The following is a 24268-nucleotide window of genomic DNA, read 5'->3' as shown; positions in this document are numbered from 1 at the left end:
TGAATGACAACCCTTTAGAACTGAGACGAGGAGGAAATTCTTCAGCCAGTGGGCAGTTCATCTGTGGAACTCATTACCTTAGAGGGCTGTGGAGGCCAAGTCACTGTGTGTATTTAAGACAGAGACAGATACGTTTTTGATTAGTAAGTGTACATGTTGGCATTGATTGAAGGGCCAAATGGCCTAATTCTATTTCTATGTCTTAGGGTCTTATCGCTCAATGTATTCAAGGTTGAGACAGGTTTTTAATCATGAAGAGAGCACGAGTTATGAGGAAAAGGCTGGAAAATGGAGTTGTGGCTTATCAGATCAGCTATGATCTCACTGCAAGGCAGAGCAGGCTCTCCTCTTTCTCCATCTAACTGTCTTGTGGTCTTGTCTTTCCAAGTGTCACTGAAGATGTGTTGTGGATATCAGTGATGGAAATTATTGAGCCATTTTAGTCGGTGGGTGTTGGTTGGGTTTCCCGGCCAGAAAGCTGAAGGTGCACGCCTCCTGGAAAAGCACCTTGGCTCTGAGAGCCACTTTGTTCCTGGCTGCCCACGTTTGTGTGCGACTGCCATGCCAGTGAGTTTGCAGCATTCTCCCTGTGATACTTTTAATGAACCTGTTCAGAGATGTTATGTCCCAGATCTGTACCAGATGTGTGCAAGTCCCACCTCTGGTACAGGTGGGACTTGCACACAGGCCTCCTGGCTCAGATGTAGGGACACTACCAACATGCCATAGGTTTTATGTTGAGCCTGGGCACAGGGGTAGTACTCAGTAACATGACGGAACCAGTGTTTCCGTAGGATATTGACTATCATGCATGTTTTGTTAACACAAATTGGCAGTAATGCAATTGATGAATCGTGGACACTGTTTGGATAACATGAACTTTCTACTGTACAGGTATAGCGATTTCCCTGTAAGGCAATTTTTTATAGCACAAGGTCACACAACACGCAACAATTGCATTATAGCAGAACGGCCCATACCACCGCCATAACCTGGACACGGTCTTTTCTCCACTAACATTACACTCCCACAACAGTTGTGTCTGCTCAGGTCCCAGCTTCCAGGCTTTGTTGCTGTTGGTTAAATCCACCCATTCCACACAACCTACACAGCTTAGAAAAGCTATCTGAATTTCTACTTGGACTTGGCAGATGTAACTGGTACAATGGGCTGGTAAATAAAAGGAATGAATACTTTTAAAGAAGGGATTCAGGCAGCGTTGCTGAAAGAGGATAGTTCAACTTCTGGAAAATAATGGAAGCCAGCAACCAAGACAGTCAAACCATCACAGAAAGTGGAACTAACATGAGAAACTAGCACATTGCTTAACGAAACCGAGTGTGCAAATTTCAGCCATGGGAGTAATATAAACAAGGTACAAGTTAGGAATCTGATTAATCGAGAAACTATTCAGAATGTAAATGATCCTGGGAAATCACTGGAAGTTAAGTGATTCCGAGAAATCTCCAAGAGAGGAACTGAGTGATTCCAAGAAATCTCAGGATGCAATGAACTCACATGAAGAACAAAAAAAAATCAACACACAAGACTTTGTTGAAATGGAGGCTAACTCATCTGGAAAACTAACAGCAACAAAAGTCATGAACTACAAAACTGCCACCAGAATATTTTCTTAAACCAGTAAAGAATGAAACAGTTGTACTTTAAAATTTGTTTACACTCCCATTCCAATTCCTGCAATTTATTCACATTAATAACACTTCCATTTAATCACATCTAGATTTTATTTTCGATTACTATACAGTTTTGCATATTAAATTTCACATTGTTCCAAACAGTTAAATACAGTCAACTCCACTTGGGCGCATGTGGCAACAGCAGTTTCAAGTTCTATAATTTAACTTATTAATTTTCCTTCCAATTGTTTATAGTCCCAACCTTTTAAGAAAACATTGGCATTTAATACTTGTGTTTATCTCTTACATATGGCAGATTCTAGCTATGCATCAATGGGAATAAACTGTCAGATTATTCACATCAATGGTACACATAATCAAGTTCTTAGATCTTCTAGTTAAAACTTTTCATTACATTTTGTCTCAGTTAGTTGTTGGAAGATGATCCACTTGTGAAAGTGAGCCTTAAGGAGAACATACCCGAATGAACAAGATGAATAGGGCAGCTAGTCTCATTGCCAGATGCTTCAAAGGGGAATTGACTGTAACACACACCTCAAACAACTTCCCTCACACGAAACAAAACATTCTGTAGGTGTTGAACTCATCCTATAGAATTTGTTTAGATTCTGTAATATAGAGCAAACATTGTACAGCATGTATAATTTGTCCTGTATGAATCCAGAGAGTATGTTTTACCAAATAAGCATTTGGACACCTCAGACAACCATATTGAGGTGTGTTTGTGTGTGTGTTTGTATGCATGTGCATGTGAGACACTGTGTGTGTGTGTGTGTGTGTGTGTGTGTGTGCATGTGTGTGCATGCATGCACATGTGAGACACTGTGTGTGTGGGTGTGCGCGTATGTGTGTGTGTGTTTGTATGCATGTCCATGTGTGTGCATGCGTGTGCATGTGAGACTCTGTGTGTGTGGGTGTGTGCATATATGTGTTTTTGTGTGAACCGCATGTGTGTATGCACACAACACAAATTAATAGTAATTGTAAGATGTCATAACAAAAATATATGCATTAAACTTTCTTTTACTAAAGTTTTCAATGGGAACTGATTTTCTTTTGTTTTAAAAAAACACAAAGCATTTTAAACATAAAAGTTAGACAATCACTCGCAACTTGTAATCAAAAGTACTCATTGTCCACGCTCCAATCTGCTTTAATACTAGGAATATGCTTATCTGGCTGAATGTTGTAAAATAGACTTTTCAACAATGTGTTTTAAAGCCCCAAAGAACCCATTGATATGCTATAGGATTTTGGAAGCGGGTGTAACACAGCAGAAATTACTAAGGGTTTCCAACAGCACTAAACAACAAAGAACACAAATTGGTCACAAAGCCTAATGCCTGACACATGAAGGGAATCTGCACTCTGATTGATTTTGCCTCTCAGCTACAGAGAGCTGGAGCCCCAATGTCTCAGAAATCCGGAAGCACATCACAGACATGGTGCACAAGTGCACTTCACGCTTACACACGTGCAATACCGAAGAATTTATGTGAGATCACTTGTGCCACAGGCCTCTGGAATGCATGGAATAAAATGGGACTGCTTTATTATCTAATGAGCATGCTCGCATGTACGATGGAGTCTATCGAATTCATCACTACCAGGTTTGGGAAATCTAAAGAGGGCCAAAGCCATTCCCAAGGCATTGTGTTTAAAAGTAGATATTAGTGTTTATAGATCTATTATATATAGTGATTTCTCCAATAATAGGTTGGGCATTTTCAATTATAGTTCATGGAGAGCAACAAATTGGGGAAACCATTATAAAGAAATTTGATTGTCTTGCTCACTCCCATTTACAATAAATGAAAACAACTTTCGTAGCAACATCATTTGGTGCAGTCTTTGGTAAAGCCTGTAATCACCATGGAAACAATAATGTGACCAGGAACATGAGAGGAATGAAAAGTGAGTTCCCAGTATTTCTGAGTTACTGTCTCTCACACAACCACACTCTCATACACACTTGTACACACACACACACACAAACAAAATCTCACACGCACTTACATAGATACAGGCGTCTACATAAACAGGTAACTACAGATGGACTCAAGCACGTTCATACAGGCAAGTGCATAAAAGGCATTATTCAAACACGCACTACGCACATACTAAGAAACACAAAAACACATAGGCAGAAACACGCAGGCACTTCAGCTCACACATTCACACAAAGTGAACTCAGCTCAGGAACAATCAGATCCACAACTTCAAGTGGTGCTCCTGTGTAAATTCAAGTTTGTGTATTTGCACAGGTCAGATTTAATCTGGATTGGATTTAGAGTGATTGAGGAATCAATAAGGTTTGTATCACATCACTAGTATTTGAATCTTGAATCTAGATAAATGGTCAATTCAGATTTGATTTAATTACCATCTGGAGCAGAAAGTGGACTGAGAATCTTCACCTAAGTAGCAGTGTTACAATCGGTCTCTAGTCTCATTGAACCCTTTGGATGGATGTAAAAAAGAATTGCAGACAGATTGCAGTAGGATTAACAAAGAACACCATCAGTTAATTGCTTTCACAATGATCTGTAATTAGCTTGGAACTACAGAACATGCAAAGAAAAATAAAATTGTCCCATTTATCACATCATACATATACGCTGAGAGTAGTGCATGGTGACTGGCAGTGTAAAGGATAGATTGATCTGGTTCAAGACTAAGTGTGATGTATAAAAGTGTTTCAAAATTAGGGATGCAATGATTCAGAAAATCCAAACTGCACAGGCAAATTTTCAAGCTGACTAAAAGATCCCAGCTGCCAGTTTGACATTGATCAGACCGAAATCTCAATGTAGAAAAAAAAGTAATTTAACATTGACAGTACATATACATTAACAGAGTCATTCAAAGTTAATGAAAATTCAGTTGTCAACCATCTTGTATGTCTAAGATATGAGTTCAGTGCTAAAAATTAGCCAATGCACGGTCTGGAGAAATGGACTAAGCAGTAAATGTTCTGAAGGAATCCAGTCAAATGATTCCTGTCTGTGGAGAAATTACTGGTGTCATTTCACTAAAACTGTGGCTTGAGCAGTAGGAAGGAAATAAAAGGCATGTTGGACAAAAACTGCCATTAATCTAGTTTCAGGGGTTCTCATGAACAATCTAGCCTATTACTTAATAGCAGGGGTCCCCCTGCTCCATGATGCTGAATATTCATCTATTAACTCCACCATGCTTATCCAGCAACAGCTTTTCTGCGAGACATCACAACCTCTTTGGCAAACTGGTTACGATCCAAAATGACCAAACGACAGTATCGACATTAGTTTATTTTTGCTTATTCGGATCATTTAAGGCATCATATATTACCATGAAGTAAAGAGATCGAACTCATTGGCACTGTGGCTCAATAAAGGATGGAACTCATTCACATTGATATGACTTGGAAAGGAGAAGGTGGGACTCACTGCATTAAAGCAAACACCAAACATCACAAATTTGTGTACAGTCCAGTTTCCAGGTTGACCAGAAGGCAGAAGAATGAACTTGGAAACGTTTTACCATGAGTTTTTACTGTGTCACTTTTTAACCCTTACATTGCTAGCAGATTCCCAGAAACATCCCCCTTGGCTGACTTAGTCTGTTTTCTGTTGAGGTTTGTTTTAGTTCATTCGCAAGATGAGGGTATCAATGGTTAGGCCAGAATTTATTACTCCTCCCTGAATTCCCTGAGGGCAGTTAAGTGTTGACCACATTGCTGTGGGTCTGGAATCATGCGCAGGCCAGACCAGGTAAGGATGATAATTTCCTTCCCGAAGGACCTTAGTGAAGCAGATGGTTTATTCCAACAATCCACAATGATCATCATGACCCATCAGTAGGTTCCTAATTCCAGATTTTTATTGAATTCAAATTCCACCATCAGCTATTGCAGGATTTGAACCTGGCTATCCCAGAAAATTCCTAGGGTCTCTGGGTTAATAGTGTAATGAGATTAACTAAAATACAAAACCCATTTACTTATTGATGCTAAGATAATGGTAGACCTGGTTTTATTACTGTAACTCTATCCCTCAATGACTAAATGACACAATTAAAATCGGATTTTGAGAGAACTAAAATAATTCAATCCAGCCATCCATTTTCACTTTGCTTCTGAGGCCTTCACTCTGACCATTTTCAAATTAGAACTTTATTCATGTTTGAATTTAACAACTCTACCCTTTTTGAAACTGTTTAAGCCCCTCCTCCCAATTGTTCACTTTTGGTGAGGGACAATGAAAGAAAAGAAGGTCCAAAGATGTGTTGGCCATGGGCAATTGCCCATAGTGCCCAGGGATATGTAGGCTAGGTGGGTTAGCCTTGGGAAATGTAGGGTTAAAGGGATAGAATGGGTTTGGGTGGACTACTCTTTGGTGGGTCAGCATGGACTTGATGGGCTGAATGGTCTGCTTATACACTGTATGGATTCTATGATTCTATGGGCTACTTTTAAAGGACACAGTTTAAGTCATTGATGAGCTTTGGGTCTGCTGACTTACCAACCTTTGATCACAGACAAACACTACTCCCTGCCCAACAGCTTGAATAAGTGTCACTGGAAAGGGTTCAATTGTGAGTTTGTTATCTTTCCGCTTTGAGAAAGGGTTGCCCGTGGTTTATTTATAACAGCTCCCACATTGCTTGTGGATATATGTAACAGGACATTACAGCACCATCGTGTCATCGCCAAGGTAGACTCAGAGAAGCTCAACTGTACTCATAGGATGATGTTTAGGGTACCATTCAGCCAATCAGCTCGTAGCTTTTATTTAGGCCCTGACTGAATGCCAATGAAAATGCAGGTCTTTGCTAAGTCGTGATGGATTGGCTGCAATCCTTGCATCCCCAATTAAAGCATGTGTTACGTTAGAAGACATACAGTGCATCTGAAGACTATGAACATATAACATTCCGACTGTACAGTAAGAAGGATAAGACAGGACACGATCACATCACAATGCAGCACTGACAGCGTTGCTTCTCCTTCAAATCCTCTACCTCATCTACAGCCTCTTTGCCCTTCCCGTCTGCCTTCTCTTCGGTGCCCTGGGCAGCAGCTGTGCCGTTCGGAGGGGCCTGGCTCTCTGCTGGCCTCTCACTCTTGCCGTCGCCATCCTCGATCACCACCAGCTCTGCTTTGCCCGTTCCGTCGTACCCAAGCACCTTCTTGGTCTCGTTCTCGTCCTCGACGTCCTGGTAGCCCATGAAGATCATGGTCACAGGCTGGTCTTTGCTGGGTTCCGCGCCATCCCCCAGGGTTTTCTGAAGGATTTTAAGGTTCTCTCCGGCCATCCCATCTGCCTTTAGCTTCTCAGGGGTCTGACTGTCAGCCTGGAGCTGACCATGAGGTCCTTTACCCTCTGGAGCCGGCACTTTGTGGTAGTCTGTCACCTTATCAGCCTTCTGTATCAGCTCATCCACCTCGGTGGTACTGAGAAGGTGGACTCCATTCTCCATCGCTACGTCACCTTTGCGCATCTCATGGATCACCTTGAGGTCGTCCTCATAGACCTTGACGCCTTGCTGCTTGAGGTTCTTGGGAGACACACTGCTGGTGGACAGGACTTTGGTCTCCCCTGTTACATTGTCCTTCTCCACAGTAATTTCCACCGCAAACATTGCTGGCCAACAACAAAAGAAGCTGAATGTTAGCAAATAAGTAGCAAAGAGCAGAGTAACCGCATGTTCAGGACTGACTGCAATAACCCCGTAATCGAAGAGTAAATCCCTCCCGCTACAGCTCTTCAAAAACAGAACGACGGCAAACTTTGTTTTAACCGGCACCTTGTGACCTTAACTCTTGATGAACCGGCAAAATGTATAAGACTGTAAATGCCGGATGTGTAACGTGCTACCGCTACGAGCGAGGAGCTAGGTGATAGCGCGAGTGAGAAGGCTCTCTCCCGGAAGGTTTTATTTAGGGCAAAGTTGCATCATTATTTAAGTAATGTTACGTTCCTATTACTCTTCAAATATACCTAACGATTATCCGGAATCTTTGATCAACCGGCACAAAAATCCGCCTGGACCCCTAAGTGCCGGTTAATAAAACGTAAACGCTCACAAACGTTCCATAGTCAGCGCCTTCCGAACACACATCCTCTTGTCAGGTAGGTGGACAAGCGCATTTAACGCAGGGGAACACCACCTCCCGGCAAGTTTCCCTCCAAGTCACACATCACCCTGAACTGTTCCTTTGGTGCCGCTGGGTCAAAATTCTGGAACTCCTTTCTTCACGATACTGGGGATGCCCACAACCCATGGACTGTAGCAGTTCAAGAATCTGGCTCATTCCTGGAGGCAATTCATAGATTCCTTACAGTGTGGAAAGAGGTCACTTGGCCCATTGGGTCCACACTGACATTCCAAAGACCATCCCACCCAGACCCAATCTCTGCCCTGTCCCTGTAACCCTGCATTTCCCATGGCTAACCCAACTAGCCTGCACTGTGGGAGGAAACACACGCAGACATAGGGAGAATGTGCAAACTGCGCACAGACAGTCACCTGAGAGTGGAACTGAACCACCCACATCCCAGGAATGATGAAAAGAAAAACCGATTTGGTCTTCCACATTGACCTGAAAGTGAAAATCAGGCTTGAGATTAGGCCCTCACTGAAACAACTGCAGCTTCAACAGAGCATCACTCCCTCAGCACCATACCTCACTGTATTTTCAGCCCAATCTACAAGCTCAAGTGACTGTAGTGGGGCTGAAAGTTAGAACCTGAAAGGTTCAGGGCCAGATTGCCACTTCTGACTTCTGGTTGACTTCAATTTATGGAGTATTAGAGTCATTATTACACAGAGGAGGACATTCTATCCGTCAAGTTTAGACTGACTCTATGAAGCAATTGTGCTATTCCCTCACTCCATCCACACAACCCTGTTACAAATGTCCATTCAATTACCTTCTGACATTACTAATCTCCTCTGAATCCACTGCTCTCATTGGCAGCTGGCTCCACGCCATTGTTGCTTTCTGTATCTCTGTCCTGAAATGTTTGATCTGTGTCCCCTCGTCATTGGGCCTTCAGCTAATGGGACAAATTCTCTTTGACCATCTTATCTAACCCTGTCATCAACTTTTAGACTTCGATCAGATCTCCCCTTTATTCCAGACACATCGCCAACCGAATCTTGTAACTAACATCCCTGATCCATGAAACTGTTCCAGTAAATCTCGATAGTAATGTCTCAAGAACCCTCACATCATTCCTAAACAGTAGTGAGCAGGACTGGGTGTGATTCTCCATTTAAGAACCCACTAGAGCTTTATAAGGGACCTCCGTAACTTGCCTGCTTTTGTTCTCAATAACCCAGTGTGTGAAACTCAAGGGCCCACATTACCTTAATCACCACTGTCTCACTAGATCACCCCAATAAGTACAGGAATCTCCAGGTTTCTCTGGCTCTGATATTTCTGACCTGTAGTTTTAAACTGACCCACCTATTGAAATAGAATCTCTTTCTAAAAAAGATGAGGCAAACTTTTTTTTCTCTCAGAGTGTTGTGAGTCTTTGGAACTCTCCTCTTGACCAGGCAGTAGAAGCAGAATCATTGAATATTTTTTAAAGCAGAGGTAGATAGAGTCTTGTTAGGAATGGCGAGGGTGTGGTGGTTTGGCTGGTAGGTTCTTGGGGAGTAGGTGGGAATGGTATTTGAAGTTACAATCAGATCAGCTGTAATTATGTTGGAGGGTGTGAAGTGCTGAATGGCCTACATCTCCTCGCTGCTCAGTGACAGAGAAGGAGCGGTGATATCGTTCCGAGTTAGGAAGGTGTGTGACTAGGAGGAGAAATTGTCTGGGGGGGATTGGGAGGTGGGTAATTTGCTGCCCTTGTGCTTCTAGTTAATAGAAGATGGGGGTTTGGGAGGTGCAGACTATGGAGACTTTGTGAGCTATTTCATTATTTGAAGAGCAGGAGTTGGGGGGGGCAACAAAGGAATTTATGTTTGTTTTGTCTACTCTATAAAATTGTGCAGTCATCTTCAGAAGCTCTGAGACTAGGACCTGAGGGCACAGCCTCCAAGTGAACGGACAACCCTTTAGAACTGAGGTGAGGAGGAAATTCTTCAGCCAGAGGGCAGTTCATCTGTGGAACTCATTGCCACACAGGGCTGTGGAGGCCAAGTCACTGAGTGTGTTTAAGACAGAGACAGATAGGTTCTTGGTTAGTAAGGGTATCAAAGGTTACAGGGAGAAGGCAGGAGGATGGGATTGAGAAAAATGTCGGCATTGATTGAATGATGGAGCAGACTCAGTGGGCTAAATGGCTAATACCTTATGGCCTTGTGATTTGTACGAGGTCAGGTCTCAGTATGTTCTTTTCGAGGCTCTGTTTCAATAGAATGGTGCTTGTAATTATTACTGCACACAGGAAACATAATCCCAATTGTAGTTCGAGTTAGAGATAATGGGAACTGCAGATGCTGGAGATTCCAAGATAATAAAATGTGAGGCTGGATGAACACAGCAGGCCAAGCAGCATCTCAGGAGCACAAAAGCTGACGTTTCGGGCCTAGACCCTTCATCAGAGAGGGGGATGGGGGGAGGGAACTGGAATAAATAGGGAGAGAGGGGGAGGCGGACCGAAGATGGAGAGCAAAGAAGATAGGTGGAGAGGGTGTAGGTGGGGAGGTAGGGAGGGGATAGGTCAGTCCAGGGAAGACGGACAGGTCAAGGAGGTGGGATGAGGTTAGTAGGTAGCTGGGGGTGCGGCTGGGGGTGGGAGGAAGGGATGGGTGAGAGGAAGAACCGGTTAGGGAGGCAGAGACAGGTTGGACTGGTTTTGGGATGCAGTGGGTGGGGGGGAAGAGCTGGGCTGGTTGTGTGGTGCAGTGGGGGGAGGGGATGAACTGGGCTGGTTTAGGGATGCAGTGGGGGAAGGGGAGATTTTGAAACTGGTGAAGTCCACATTGATACCATATGGCTGCAGGGTTCCCAGGCGGAATATGAGTTGCTGTTCCTGCAACCTTCGGGTGGCATCATTGTGGCAGTGCAGGAGGCCCATGATGGACATGTCATCAAGAGAATGGGAGGGGGAGTGGAAATGGTTTGCGACTGGGAGGTGCAGTTGTTTGTTGCGAACTGAGCGGAGGTGTTCTGCAAAGCGGTCCCCAAGCCTCCGCTTGGTTTCCCCAATGTAGAGAAAGCCGCACCGGGTACAGTGGATGCAGTATACCACATTGGCAGATGTGCAGGTGAACCTCTGCTTAATGTGGAATGTCATCTTGGGGCCTGGGATGGGGGTGAGGGAGGAGGTGTGGGGACAAGTGTAGCATTTCCTGCGGTTGCAGGGGAAGGTGCCGGGTGTGGTGGGGTTGGAGGGCAGTGTGGAGCGAACAAGGGAGTCACGGAGAGAGTGGTCTCTCCGGAAAGCAGACAGGGGTGGGGATGGAAAAATGTCTTGGGTGGTGGGGTCGGATTGTAAATGGCGGAAGTGTCGGAGGATAATGCGTTGTATCCGGAGGTTGGTAGGGTGGTTTCCCCTCCCACGATAAGACATTCCACTCCCGCACATCCCAGATGTTCAAGTTCTTTAAGGACCGCAACTTCCCCCCCACGGTGATTGAGAACGCCCTTGACCGTGTCTCCCGCATTTCCCGCGACACATCCCTCACACCCCGCCCCCGCCACAACCGCCCCAAGAGGATCCCCCTCGTTCTCACACACCACCCTACCAACCTCCGGATACAACGCATTATCCTCCGACACTTCCGCCATTTACAATCCGACCCCACCACCCAAGACATTTTTCCATCCCCACCCCTGTCTGCTTTCCGGAGAGACCACTCTCTCCGTGACTCCCTTGTTCGCTCCACACTGCCCTCCAACCCCACCACACCCGGCACCTTCCCCTGCAACCGCAGGAAATGCTACACTTGTCCCCACACCTCCTCCCTCACCCCCATCCCAGGCCCCAAGATGACATTCCACATTAAGCAGAGGTTCACCTGCACATCTGCCAATGTGGTATACTGCATCCACTGTACCCGGTGCGGCTTTCTCTACATTGGGGAAACCAAGCGGAGGCTTGGGGACCGCTTTGCAGAACACCTCCGCTCAGTTCGCAACAAACAACTGCACCTCCCAGTCGCAAACCATTTCCACTCCCCCTCCCATTCTCTTGATGACATGTCCATCATGGGCCTCCTGCACTGCCACAATGATGCCACCCGAAGGTTGCAGGAACAGCAACTCATATTCCGCCTGGGAACCCTGCAGCCATATGGTATCAATGTGGACTTCACCAGTTTCAAAATCTCCCCTTCCCCCACTGCATCCCTAAACCAGCCCAGTTCATCCCCTCCCCCCACTGCACCACACAACCAGCCCAGCTCTTCCCCCCCACCCACTGCATCCCAAAACCAGTCCAACCTGTCTCTGCCTCCCTAACCGGTTCTTCCTCTCACCCATCCCTTCCTCCCACCCCCAGCCGCACCCCCAGCTACCTACTAACCTCATCCCACCTCCTTGACCTGTCCGTCTTCCCTGGACTGACCTATCCCCTCCCTACCTCCCCACCTACACCCTCTCCACCTATCTTCTTTGCTCTCCATCTTCGGTCCGCCTCCCCCTCTCTCCCTATTTATTCCAGTTCCCTCCCCCCATCCCCCTCTCTGATGAAGGGTCTAGGCCCGAAACGTCAGCTTTTGTGCTCCTGAGATGCTGCTTGGCCTGCTGTGTTCATCCAGCCTCACATTTTATTATCTTGTAGTTCGAGTTAGAGTTAGTTAGTTGGAGTTGGAGTTAGTTTTCTGAGCACACTGGTTAAGGATAATGATTAAAAGTAACTACCGGAAAGAGACGCTGCACAGGAAATTGGGATCACACTGCCTATGTTTCTAAATTTAACTTTGTGCTGCCGTAAAAGGTATATCCTCCCCCGACCGCCTCACTCCCTTAACAATCTCTCCACTCCCTGTCACTCTTCCACTCCCACTCGCTGTTACTCCCTGTCATTCTCCCAATCCCTGTCACTCCCTGTCACTCTCTCATTCCCTCTCACCCACGACCTGTCAATCCCTGAATATTCACTTCAGTTTACGATTGGCTGTTTGGCTTTCCAGCAGTACCAGCAAAGCTCCAGCAGGTGGCAGACATTACCACTAAATCAACAGCTTGAAACTGGCCGAATCGCACAGAAGTAACAGGAACTTCGGATGCTGGAGATAACACGGTGTAGAGCTGGATGAACACAGCAGGCCAAGCAGCATCAGAGGAGCAGGAAGGTTAACGTTTCGGGCCTAGACCTTTCTTCAGAAAATTGCACAGCCTGGGCTGGGATTGGGTGGGCTGTCTACTCTGCAAAACCGATTTATCTGGAAAGCCAGAAGCGGCCAATCATCACAGGGGCTTCCAGGAGCCGGGGTCAGCTTGACGACATGTCCTTCAGAGCAAATGTGCTTCAGAATGATGCAAGAAATCTAGTATTTTTAAAATTTCGTTCATGGGTTGAGGGTGTTTCTGGCCAGGCCAGCATTTATTGCCCATCCCTAATTGCCCAGAGGGCAATTAGGGGTCATTCACATTGTTGTGGGTCATGTAGGCCAGACCAGGTAAGGATGGCAGTTTCCTTCCCTAAAGGGCACTAGTGAACCAGATGGGTTTTTCAAACAATGGATTCATGATCATCATTAGACTCTTAATTCCAGATATTTATTGAATTCAAATTCCACCATTTGCCATGGCAGGATTTGAACCCGGGTGCTCAGAATGTTATCTGGGTCTTTGCATTAACAGCCCATCAATAAAACTACGAGGCTTTTCCCTTGAGGTGGAACATAGGTTTATAGAGTTATACAGCGCGGAAACAGACACTTCCCTCCAACCAGATATCCTAAATAAATCTAGTCCCATTTGCCAGAATTTGGTCCATATCCCTCTAAACCCTTCCTATTCACGTACCTATCCAGATGCCTTTTAAATATTGTAATTGTACCAGCCTCCACCACTTGCTCTGGCAGCTCATTCCACACATGCCCTACCTTCTGCATGAAAAAGTTATCCCTTAGATCCCTTTTAAATCTCTCCCCTCTCACCTTAAACCTGTGCCCTCCAGTTTTTGAACTCTCCCACCCTGGGGAAAATATCTTGTCTATTTACCCTATCCATTCCCCTCATGATTTTATAAACCTCTATAAGGTCATCTCTCAGTCTCTGATGCTTCAGGGGAAATATCCCCAGCCTATCCAGCCTCTCCCTATCACTCAAACCCTCCAACCCCGGCAACATCCTTGTATTTTTTTTCTGAACCCTTTCAAGTTTCACAACATCCTTCCTATAGCAGGGAAGCCGCAGTATTTCAATAGTGGTCTCACCAATATCCTGAACAGCTGCAATATGACCTCCCAATTCCTATACTCAATACACTGACAACTAAAAGCAAGCATGCCAAACGCTTTCTTCACTATCAGCGACTCCACTTTCAATGAACCATGAACCTGCACTCCAAGGTCTCTTTGCTCAGCAACACTCCCCAGGATCTTACCACTAAGTGTATAAGTCCTGCCCTGATTTGCCTTTCCGAATGCAGCACCTCACAATTATCTAAATTAAACTGCATCTGCCACTCCTCGGCCCATTGGCCTAATTGATCAAGGTCCCATTGTATTCTGAGGTAACCTTCCTCACTGTGCACTACACCTCCAATCTTGCTATCGTCTGCAAACTCACTAACCGTACCTCCTATGTTCACATCCAAATCATTTATAGAAATGACAAAAAGCAGAGGACCCAGCACTGATCCTTGTAGTACACCACAGGTCACAGGACTCTAGTCTGAAACGCAACATTCCACTACCAACAAGTTGACTTCAACTCCCACTCCCACTCCTCGGATGACATGTCCATCCTGGGCCTCCTGCAGTGCCATAATGATGCCACCCAAAGGTTGCAGGAACAGCAACTCATATTCTGTTTGGGAACCCTGCAGCCCAATGGTATCAAAGGGGATTTCACGAGCTTCAAAATCTCCCCTCCCCCGACTGCATCCCAAAACCAGCCCAGCTTGTCCCCGCCTCCATAACCTGTCCATCCTTTCTCCCGCCTATCCCCTCCTACCAGCCTCATCCCCACCTACTTGAGCTATCCGTTTTCCCTGGACTGACCAACTCCTACCCTACTGCCCACCTACACTCACTTTTACTGGCTCCATCCCTGCCTCCTTGACCTGTCCGCCTGTTCTCCACCTATCTGCCCCTTTATCCATCTTCCACCCGCCTCCCCCTCTCTCCCTATTTATTTCAGAATCTCCTTCCCCTCCCCCATTTATGATGAAGGGTCTAGGCCTGAAACGTCAGCTTTCCTGCTCCTCCGATGCTGCTTGGCCTGCTGTATTCATCCGGCTCTACACCTTGTTTTCTCCGTATCCAAATAGATAGTTCTCCCTCAACTCTGTTTGATCTGCCCTTGCTAACCAGTCCACCACACTGCTCTCATCAATCCTCTTCGTTGTTTCTTCAAAAAACTCTGTCAAGATCATGAGACATGATCTTCTACACACAAAGCAATGTTGACTTTCCCTAGTCAGTCCTGGCCGTTCCAAATACTTGTAAATCATCTCCCTTAGGATTCTCTCTAACAACATTTGGGATCTCAGGCGTGAATATCCCTATCTCATATGCCCCAGCTAATATCCCCCAGGTTATATCCCCCAGATAAAATCTTCCAGCTAACATAGGCTAACTAATATCTGCTAATACCTACTAACAAATACCTGCCAATTAATATCCACTAATTAGTCTCTACTAACAAGTATTCCCTAATACCTCCTCTCTAATGTCCCCTGTCTAAAATCCACTATCTAATATCACATAACTAATATCCCCTATCTAGTATCCCACAGCTAATGCCCCCTTCAGTCTGCTCCCTGCTTTTTCACCCTCGCACATTGTTTCTTAGGGTAACAAATTGTGAATCAATATGTCTCATTTTAACAACCACTAGTCATAAGGACTAGGGAGCGTGAGTACCTGCCACTAATTCTCACTGACCATGATCCTGTGGGGATGGTGATGACACTCTGACCCTGACCCTCTGGACAAGGTGAAGACTCTCTGACCCCTGACCTGCTGGACAGGGCGAAGGCTCCCTAACCTTTGATCTGTCTGGACAAGGTGAAGACTCTACCCCTACATGGACAGGTAGGATTTCCCAAATGCAGCGATGACCTGAATTACCAGGGATCAGACCTGTGTCAAACTGCAAGGCTGTGTAGTGAGCTGACAAATCTTACAAGGCTGCTCTGAAACTCACACAACAATATTCAAAGGGCCTATGCACTCCAAGATAAAACTGAAGGCACACTGCCCCTGACTTTTGTCTGAGCTGGATGGATGTCTTTGCATTTACTATTTCATGGGATGAGTGTGGCACTGGCTGGGCCGCATTTATTGCCCATTCCTAAGGCCGTTAAGGAGCTAGTGAACTCTTGCGGTCCTGATGGTGTAGGGACACCCACAGTGCTGTTCTACAAGGAGTTTCACCCCAATGTTTGAAAGCAGTCTCTCTGAAATATGAAAGGGGCATTTTCATCTGATGATGTTACTAGAAATCCAAGTCCAGTTGGTAGGTTTTGTAAATGTGTATGGGTGGGAGCAGCGGAGGTAGATGGAATGGTATGTGTTTACGCACTTCTCCGAATGTGAGCTCGGCTGGGGGTTTCTGGATATATGGGTCTGAGTGTGAGAGTGCGTTGGTGTGAATGTGTCTTACGGACACGCTACATGTCCTGAATTTTGGAGTACGTGTGTGAGTACGCGTATCTTTATATGCACATGGCTGTACATGCAAGTATGTGTTTAAATATTTGAATATGTGTCTGTGTGTGAGAATATTTATATATATGTGTGTGTATGCGTATGAATATGTATGTGTGTGTGTGAATATGTACGTGCATGTATGTGTCTGTGTATATATACGCGTGTGTCATAGAGTCACATGGCTTGGAAACAGTCCCTTCAGTCAAACTAGACCATGCTGACCAGGTTTCCCAAACTAAACTAGTCCCACTTGCCACATTTGGCCCCTATCTCTCCACCCTTTCCTATTCACGTACCTATCCAAATGTCTTCCAAATATTCTAACGGTACCTGTATCCACCGCTTCCTCTGGCAGTTCATTCCACACACCAACCATCCTCTGTGTAAAAAAAAGTTGCCCCTTGTGTCCATTATAAAACTTTATCTTCTCACATTAAAAATATGTGCCCTAGTTTTGAACTCTCCCACCCTAGGGAAAAGTCCTTTGCTGTTCACCTTATCTATACCCCTCATGGTTTTATAAACCTCTATAAGGTCACCCCTCAACCTGCTATGCTCCAGTCAAAAACGTTCCAGCCTTTCCAAACTCTTTAACTCAAACTCTCCAGTCCCAGCAACATCCTGGTAAATCTTTTCTGAACCCTCTCCACTTTAATATTCTAGAGCAGAGTGACCAGAATTGCACACAATCATCCAGAAGTGGCCTCACCTATGTCCTGTACAATCTCAACATAACTTCCCAACTCCGATAGTCAATGGTCTGAGCAATGAAGGCAAGTGTGCTAAATGCCTCCTTAACCACCCCGATTATCTAAGGTGCAAAGTTCAAGGAATTATATTCATGAACTCTTAGGTCTTTCTGTTCTACAGCACTAATCAGGGCGCCACCATTAATTGCATAAGTCCTGCCGTTGTTTGTTTCAATGCAATACCTCACACTTATCCAAATTAAATTCCATCTGCCACTCTCAGTTCATTGAATGTGTGAGTGTGTGTGTGTGTGTGTGTGAGAGAGAATATATGGGTGTGTGTGTGTGTGTGTGTGTGTGTGTGTGTGTGTGTGTGTGTGTGTGTGTGTGTGTGTGTGTGTGTGTGTGTGAATATATTTGTGCGTGTGAATGTATGTGTGCATAAATGTATATACATGTGGCTGTGTGCGTGTGAGAGAGAAACTATATGGGGGGGGTGTATGTGTGCATGTGCATGTGGATGTATGTGTATGTGAATGTATACATATTTGTGTGTGCGTGTGTGTGCGTATCTATGTGTTGGGGGGCTGGAGTGTGGTTTTGGGGTAAGTGCCACACTGGTGTCTCAATCTTTTTCTTATACTCTCTGACCTTCTCTGTATGTTATATGTTACATGTAATCCTGGTCTGATCCAGAACGTTCTCTCTCCTCCTGCACCTATTCTATCGATAGCTTCCTTCAGGTATTTTGTTGTGAGACAGTTGAAGACTTAATCATGATGAGATTGTGGAATGGCATGAACCCAGTGGCCTTTCGACCCAGTCTGCTCCCAGCAGCACTGAAGGGACTGCCCTGAGGAATGATGGACATAGTTTGATGGGGTCCTGCTGAAGTACCCGGCTCTGAGTGGGCCCAATGTCTGCCTAGTTGATGCTGCCCAATGTGACTCTTGGTGGGGAGGATCTAGAGAGGATGGTACCACTGTAATGGACCTAATGCAAACTTTAGGGCCCTGCTGGGAAAGCCTGGGAAGTGTTTTACCCCAATTTTCAAGTGAGCACTGAGTAAATCTTGCTGCAATGCTGATTTGACACAGCTGCTTTATGGTCAATACTCATCAAGGATTGTCACTTAATTTTAATGAATCAGGCATTAAAATGTTGTTGAGTGAGCTACACAACTGTACTTTAATTTGTTCCTTAAGGGTTCCCTGATCCTTTACTTGTTCATTTTTTCCAATTCCTTACCGTTTTCCCTGTTCCTTAAATTGTTATTCCTGGTTCCTTAAGTTTTTCCCTGTCATTTAACCTGTTCCATTCCCTGTTCCTGTCGATTCTTTCTAGAACAGACTGTGGGAGCTTGTGACGACATGTCTGTGTGCTAGCCAGCATTGCGAAGAATCTATAATTCCTCAAGATACATTGTAAAAGTACTGCATTAAACATCCTCCATTCTCATCCACTCACACTCAATTAGTCACCAGCTGCCACCCCCTCTTTGTCTCACAATCAAGCTGACCTTTATTTTGCTTCATCAGAGTTGGTCCTCCTAGTCTCATGTTAAGATGTACATCCCAGAACAGGGCAATTGGGTGCAGTTGGTTACTAGTTACTGGTTATTAGTTACTAGATGGTCTTACCAGCTTTCAGCTTCTCTGTGCTTCCTTCAGGCTTGTTGACCAATGGGCTGCTGTGATGTTTTGCCAACTCTGTGAACAGAGTAAGGTAGAATTAGATGGGCTGACAGGGCTGGGTGGTTCCCATGTGCTAAGGAGCCATCTCTGGGTTATCTCAACATCTTAACCTAAGATCATGGCACTCAAATCGACCAACCTGCCAGGTTCAAAAGTTCCAATCTGGGGTCATCTTAGAAGTTCCTGGTAGTGGTCACTGTAAATAAAGTATCCTTTCACAAGGGAACTTTATACTTTGCTGAAGTTTAATGGTAGCAAAGGTTCTGATATGTTCGAAGACTGCAAAAAGGGCCTAATGTGTATGTTAATCCTCAGTGAGATTTTCCTGTTTGTACACGATAAAGTCTGTAGGGCATTCAAAGACTCTAAATAGAGGATCGCATTAGATGTTATTTTTAGTTTTAACTGCAGGCTATGAATTATAGCACTTCCACATTTAATGTCACAATGTCATACAGTCATACAGCATGGAAACAGACTCTTCAGTCCTACCAGTCCATGCAGACCTTATTCACAAAGTAACCTAGTCCTACCTGTCTGCATTAGGCCCATATCCCTTCAAACCTTTCCTAACAATGAACTTACCCAATAATCTTTTCAAAGTTCTGACTGCACCTGAAACCACCAGTTCCTTTGGCAGTTCATTCCACACACGAACCACCCTCTGTGGAAAAAAAGCTGCCTCTCGTGTCCTTTTTAAAACTTTCTCCTGTCACTCTGGCAATATTCCCCCTGGTTTTGAACTCCCCCACCCTAGGGAAAAGCCCTTTGCTATTCAGCTTATCTATACCGTTCATGATTTCGTCAGTAATTTGTTGGAGGATGCTCAGGAATGATTGTAGGCAATGTTTTAGCTTGTTTAATCATGTGTCTGTGACTTAATGAAAACCCAGTAAAACTTGAGAATGATGCACATTGCCTTGTACACCTCAGAACAGTGCATCAGTATAGACAGTACCTTCATTTACAGGTGTCACTGCTGTATGACTGCCTCTTCCCTCTGCACTTCCTATCTGAACAGAGCTGCTAACCTACTGATTTCATGCAATCCATTTATTACAATTGGGTTTGCATGAAGAGGAGGAAATATGAGGTCATTGGATGAGTTTGAGATTATCAGTTCTACACACTGAGCAGGAACACAGACTAGTGGGGAGTATAGGGCTCCCAGTTCTAGACTGTTCACTGTGTGATCCCTGTGAATGCATCTGCATATTTGAATTGTGGAAACACTGAGTGTGGTGCAGTGTTCATGCATTGTCTACTGATTCAAGAGACTAGAGAAGGGTCAGGAACAAAGAGAGAGAGCATCGGAGAGATAGAGAGAACTAGAGAGGGAAAAATGGAGAAAATTAGATAGGTATAGAGGGATACAGGGTAAGAGCTACATCAGAAATGCAGGAAGAGAGAAAAGAGGAATAGAGGAAAATAGAAAAAGAGAGAATTAGTGAAGAGAGACAGGGATAGAAACGGGATTGAAGGTGATAGAGAGAGTGAGTGAGACAGCATTGGTGAAGAGAGACAGTGTCAGAGACAGAATTGGGCTGACCAAGTCAGTGAGAGAGGAGTAGATGGGACTTTGTTGATGGATGTGAAGCGGGTTGCCAAGTTGTGATCACCTGCTTTACACAACCAACGATGCCCCAGAGAGATAAAGATAGAGTGAGAGTGCTATGAAAACTCCACCTCCTGGCACTGCACCTCCCTCCCCCCGCCCGGGAATGAGCTGGTAAATGAACGGTGTGACATGAGCCTGAGTTTGATGGTGTATTCGCAGTGTTAACTGCCGATCTCATCTGGCAGCAGGTGTATCAAGCTCCCAGCTTGATGGTTTATTGCTGGGTGGTAACCTGCCTTGGAACTGGTTAGTCTAGACCAGACATGGGCACACGGGTATAATTACAGAGTCTGCAAAGCTACTGGCACTGCAGGACAACCACATTATCACAGAGTCATTCCTTAGGGATCCCACCTCAAAACTGAACACAACAAGAGCACTACCAGCTAAGAGTGCTACTCAAATTTAACTCTCTAGCCCTGTTTCTACTCAACTATCTGAGCTCTCAGATGTTCTGGTAAAAGACCATTAGCTTAAGATATTCACTCTTTATCTGTCCTATCTGGCCTCTTAAGAATTTTCCGTAATTTCTGGCTTTAGTTCATTTTGTCTCTTCCTGTCCCCAACATGTTGAATCCAGAACCTTGAGCCTCATTCACAAATGCCTCCACAAGTTTTAACACAATCCTACCTTTGCTCCCTCCTCCAGCCTAAGCCATGAGCCTGTGTAGTTCCGACTCCTCCTTTAGGCCCGCTCCCTGAAACACCCTCTGTAAGACTCATACTTACTGGTTTGATTCCCACCTTTGGCCTACATTGTCTGTAGCCTGCTTACTCCGACTGTTGCTTGTGTGTATCCTTAATTTCTCCCTCTCGCTTTCCCAATACTCGGCTCTCCTCATGGAGATGACCCCGGATTCTGGGACCTGAGCTGAGCATCACATGTGCATCCGCGCTTTCCGGGGTGGCTGGTTCCTGGTCTTTGGAATACAGTGCCAATATCCTGGAGTTCCATGGAAATAGCTCCCCTAGCCTCCTGTGCATACAGGAGCCGAACCTGGACATTCTGCCCATCTAAGTCTAACCCATTCCACAAGGATATCCCTTTGCCGACCTGTGTCATGCCATTGATGCCAATCCAGCTTTTAAACCCACCACCAAACTGACAAATGAAAACAACTAAACATTCATCATGGAATCACACAGAAGGAGGCCATTCAGCCCATCAGGCCTGCACCAGTTCTATTCTCTAGTGCCAACTTCCTGCCCTTTTCTGATATCTTTGCATCCCATTTCAACCCAAATAACCACGCAATATCCTCTCAAATGTCTCAACTGAACCTCATTTCCAGGCATTTACACACACCCTGACTACTCGCTGAGTGAAAAATATTTCCTTGTTTCATCCTTGTTTCATTTGCACATCACTTTAATTTGATGCCCATCTCATTCTTGTTCCTTTTACAAGTGGGAACCATTTCTCTACCTACTCTATCCAGCTCGTTCCTGATTTTGAAATCCTCTCAAAAGTCTCATCTCAGTCTCTTCTCTCCAAGGAGAACAGTCCTATCTTTTTTAATCCTCATGACTGGAGTTCTTGGGACCACAATTATAAATTGCTTGGCACTGTCTAATGTATTCACATTTACATTAACATTTTCACATTAACATTCACAAGTGCTGCCCATTACAAGAGGACAAGAGGGTGGCGACGAAATGAGAAATGAGTCGGAGAGAAAAATATTATAGCCCAGCCCCCACGGTGCCCACCTCCCTCGTGGCTGTCAGTAATTTGATGTGGGCGATGTAATCAGGAGATCTTTAACTTTATGACCAACAGCACACTTCCTAACAAACAAATGCTTTCCAGATGGTCACTTTGGATGTTCTGTTTAGTTAGTATGAGAGAACTCAAAGGGAATGAGAGACATTGCCAAATCAATGTGTCCAGGGATATTATTACACTCCTCTGGAACATGTAGGACTTGAATCTGGCCCTCCTGATCCATGGGTATGGACACTACCATGACACCACATTGACCTTCAACTGGAAGTGAAAATCAAGAGGGAAATTGCTGATCTACTCTTGTCCAATTAACCAATTTACACCTGTCCCTAGTTGGGAGTTCATGAATTAACTTGATTAGTATCTGCTTTCTCATGGCAATAAGCTTCAAGCTGGGTGGAGAGTGTAACTGCTGCTCTGTTAACCCTCTGTGCGCATTTCTTTAAAAACAATTGAAGATAATTGCACCTTATAGCTGGCTGATAGTATTCGTGTGCTGGGTGGGAGTGTGGCGATAACCGGCTGCTGTTTACAACCTGCTTTACATTCTCATTGAGTCCAACTGATGGAGGATCACTGTAACAGATACTCAATCGGTCTGAGCCCTGTAATAACTGCCGGAAGCAGATACAATCAACTCCAGTGAGGCTGTGTGTTTAACCTGAAGGAAAGACCACGGTCTAAGGTGTTTCTGCCAAAATATAATGATGGCCTGAGGTCTCTTTGCTGCCGTAATGGGGATGTAAACAATTTTTTCTCATGATGAGGAAATGTCTTTTTGTTGTAACTGGATTCTAATGAGGAGTATCAAATTCCACTGTATTTTCCACAAAGTCCATGCTTTGGATCTTTTGCTCGTATCAAGAGCTAACTAATGAAAGAAGGTTTACAGTGTAAACATGAAGTCATATAGACACATTGCACACTCCTCACAGTTAGTATCAAGTGTTTCAAATTGCCATGAATGAAACTACTCACCACTGCCTTTGTTTGGAGAAACCTGTGAGGAGAGTAATGAGACTGATGTTAATGGTCATTTGAAGTCATGTTTATTTGACAAACGGCTCTGTTCTCTCATGGGAACAGCTCTGAAAGCTGCAGAACATTAACCTGGGCTTTAACCCTCCAATGGCATTATGACCCAAAATGAGTCATTGCTAAGGGCGGAGCGACTGATGGAAATGGACAGAGAGTCTGAACAGTAAGGACATAAATGAGGCCCCAGTTTGGAGACATACCCTTGAGCACATCACACTTCCTGGCTGATAGAAACGGAGCGGAAGATAGTGATGGTTTATACCACTCTGACGAGGACTCTCTCAAGTGAGATTCTTACTACAGCCACCCTGCCAGGAAACTGGGGCCAAAGTCAAGCCATGATCCAACATGGTTCACCAAAAATTCGGACGGTTACTGATCTGACTGAGGAGTTTCAGCAGTTTGATGTGGTGAAAGGTGAGGCTGGGAAGCATGACATACACAAAGGTCAGAGAAATACAGCAACCTGTTTGCGAACAGCATGGAATCAAAGCTGGGAATGGAGGTGGGGATCATGGTCAACCAGGATTCAAATGAATGACAGTATGCCTTGAAGGGCTGAATGGCCTCTTCGAAACCATATCTTCCCATAACTGGTTTGCAGCTGCAAAGTTCCCTGTGTGGAAGGGGCATGTTAATATACATGTCTCATACCCGGAGACAGCACAGTACTGTACTCCCAGCCAGCGCGCACACAGGGAATTGCTGAGCTGTTTTCCTACACTGGTAGTGGTCAGTGCCATGTTTGATTGTGGACATGAGGCCGCATCTTGATTGGTTGGTGAACTCTTTGTCAAGTGTATATGTAACAGGCTGCAGCATTGATGATCAGGTGAGAATGCCTTCTGTGTCTGATACTGAGGAGAATATTTTGGCCAACTGGCCATATGGGGGGCTCAGCGCCGAGAGAGAAAGCTCAGATAAAGTGGGAAGGAGTCTTTGGTCACGAGGTGTACACCTATTGCATTGTGCAGCTGTCCTGCAATGGGCTGGGACTGAGGTTGGATGGGATTGCTCAGCTTGGGTCAGCCTGATTTCACTCGAGGATTTGAACTGGTGGAACTGAGGGGAACATC

The 24268-nt window shown here is 45.0% G+C and overlaps 1 protein-coding gene across 5 annotated transcripts in view; it reads right to left on the bottom strand.

Annotated features, from left to right (window-relative positions):
- Positions 1-1726: 1726 nt before the first annotated feature.
- palm1a (paralemmin 1a) overlaps positions 1727-24268 on the bottom strand; it is a 237668-nt gene continuing 215126 nt past the window's right edge. For all 5 annotated transcript variants that reach the window (XM_048559926.2, XM_048559924.2, XM_048559927.2 and 2 more), the window contains exons 6-8: positions 23133-23154; positions 18757-18825; positions 1727-7282 (exon numbers count right to left, since the gene is read on the bottom strand). In XM_048559926.2, coding sequence (XP_048415883.1) covers positions 6609-7282; positions 18757-18825; positions 23133-23154 — 765 coding nt within the window. In that variant the 3' untranslated portion in view covers positions 1727-6608. The remainder of the gene's footprint in view (positions 7283-18756; positions 18826-23132; positions 23155-24268) is intronic.

Source organism: Stegostoma tigrinum, chromosome 30, assembly GCF_030684315.1.
Source record: "Stegostoma tigrinum isolate sSteTig4 chromosome 30, sSteTig4.hap1, whole genome shotgun sequence".
Lineage (NCBI taxonomy): Eukaryota > Metazoa > Chordata > Chondrichthyes > Orectolobiformes > Stegostomatidae > Stegostoma > Stegostoma tigrinum.
This window is presented reverse-complemented; position numbering and strand designations above follow the sequence as displayed.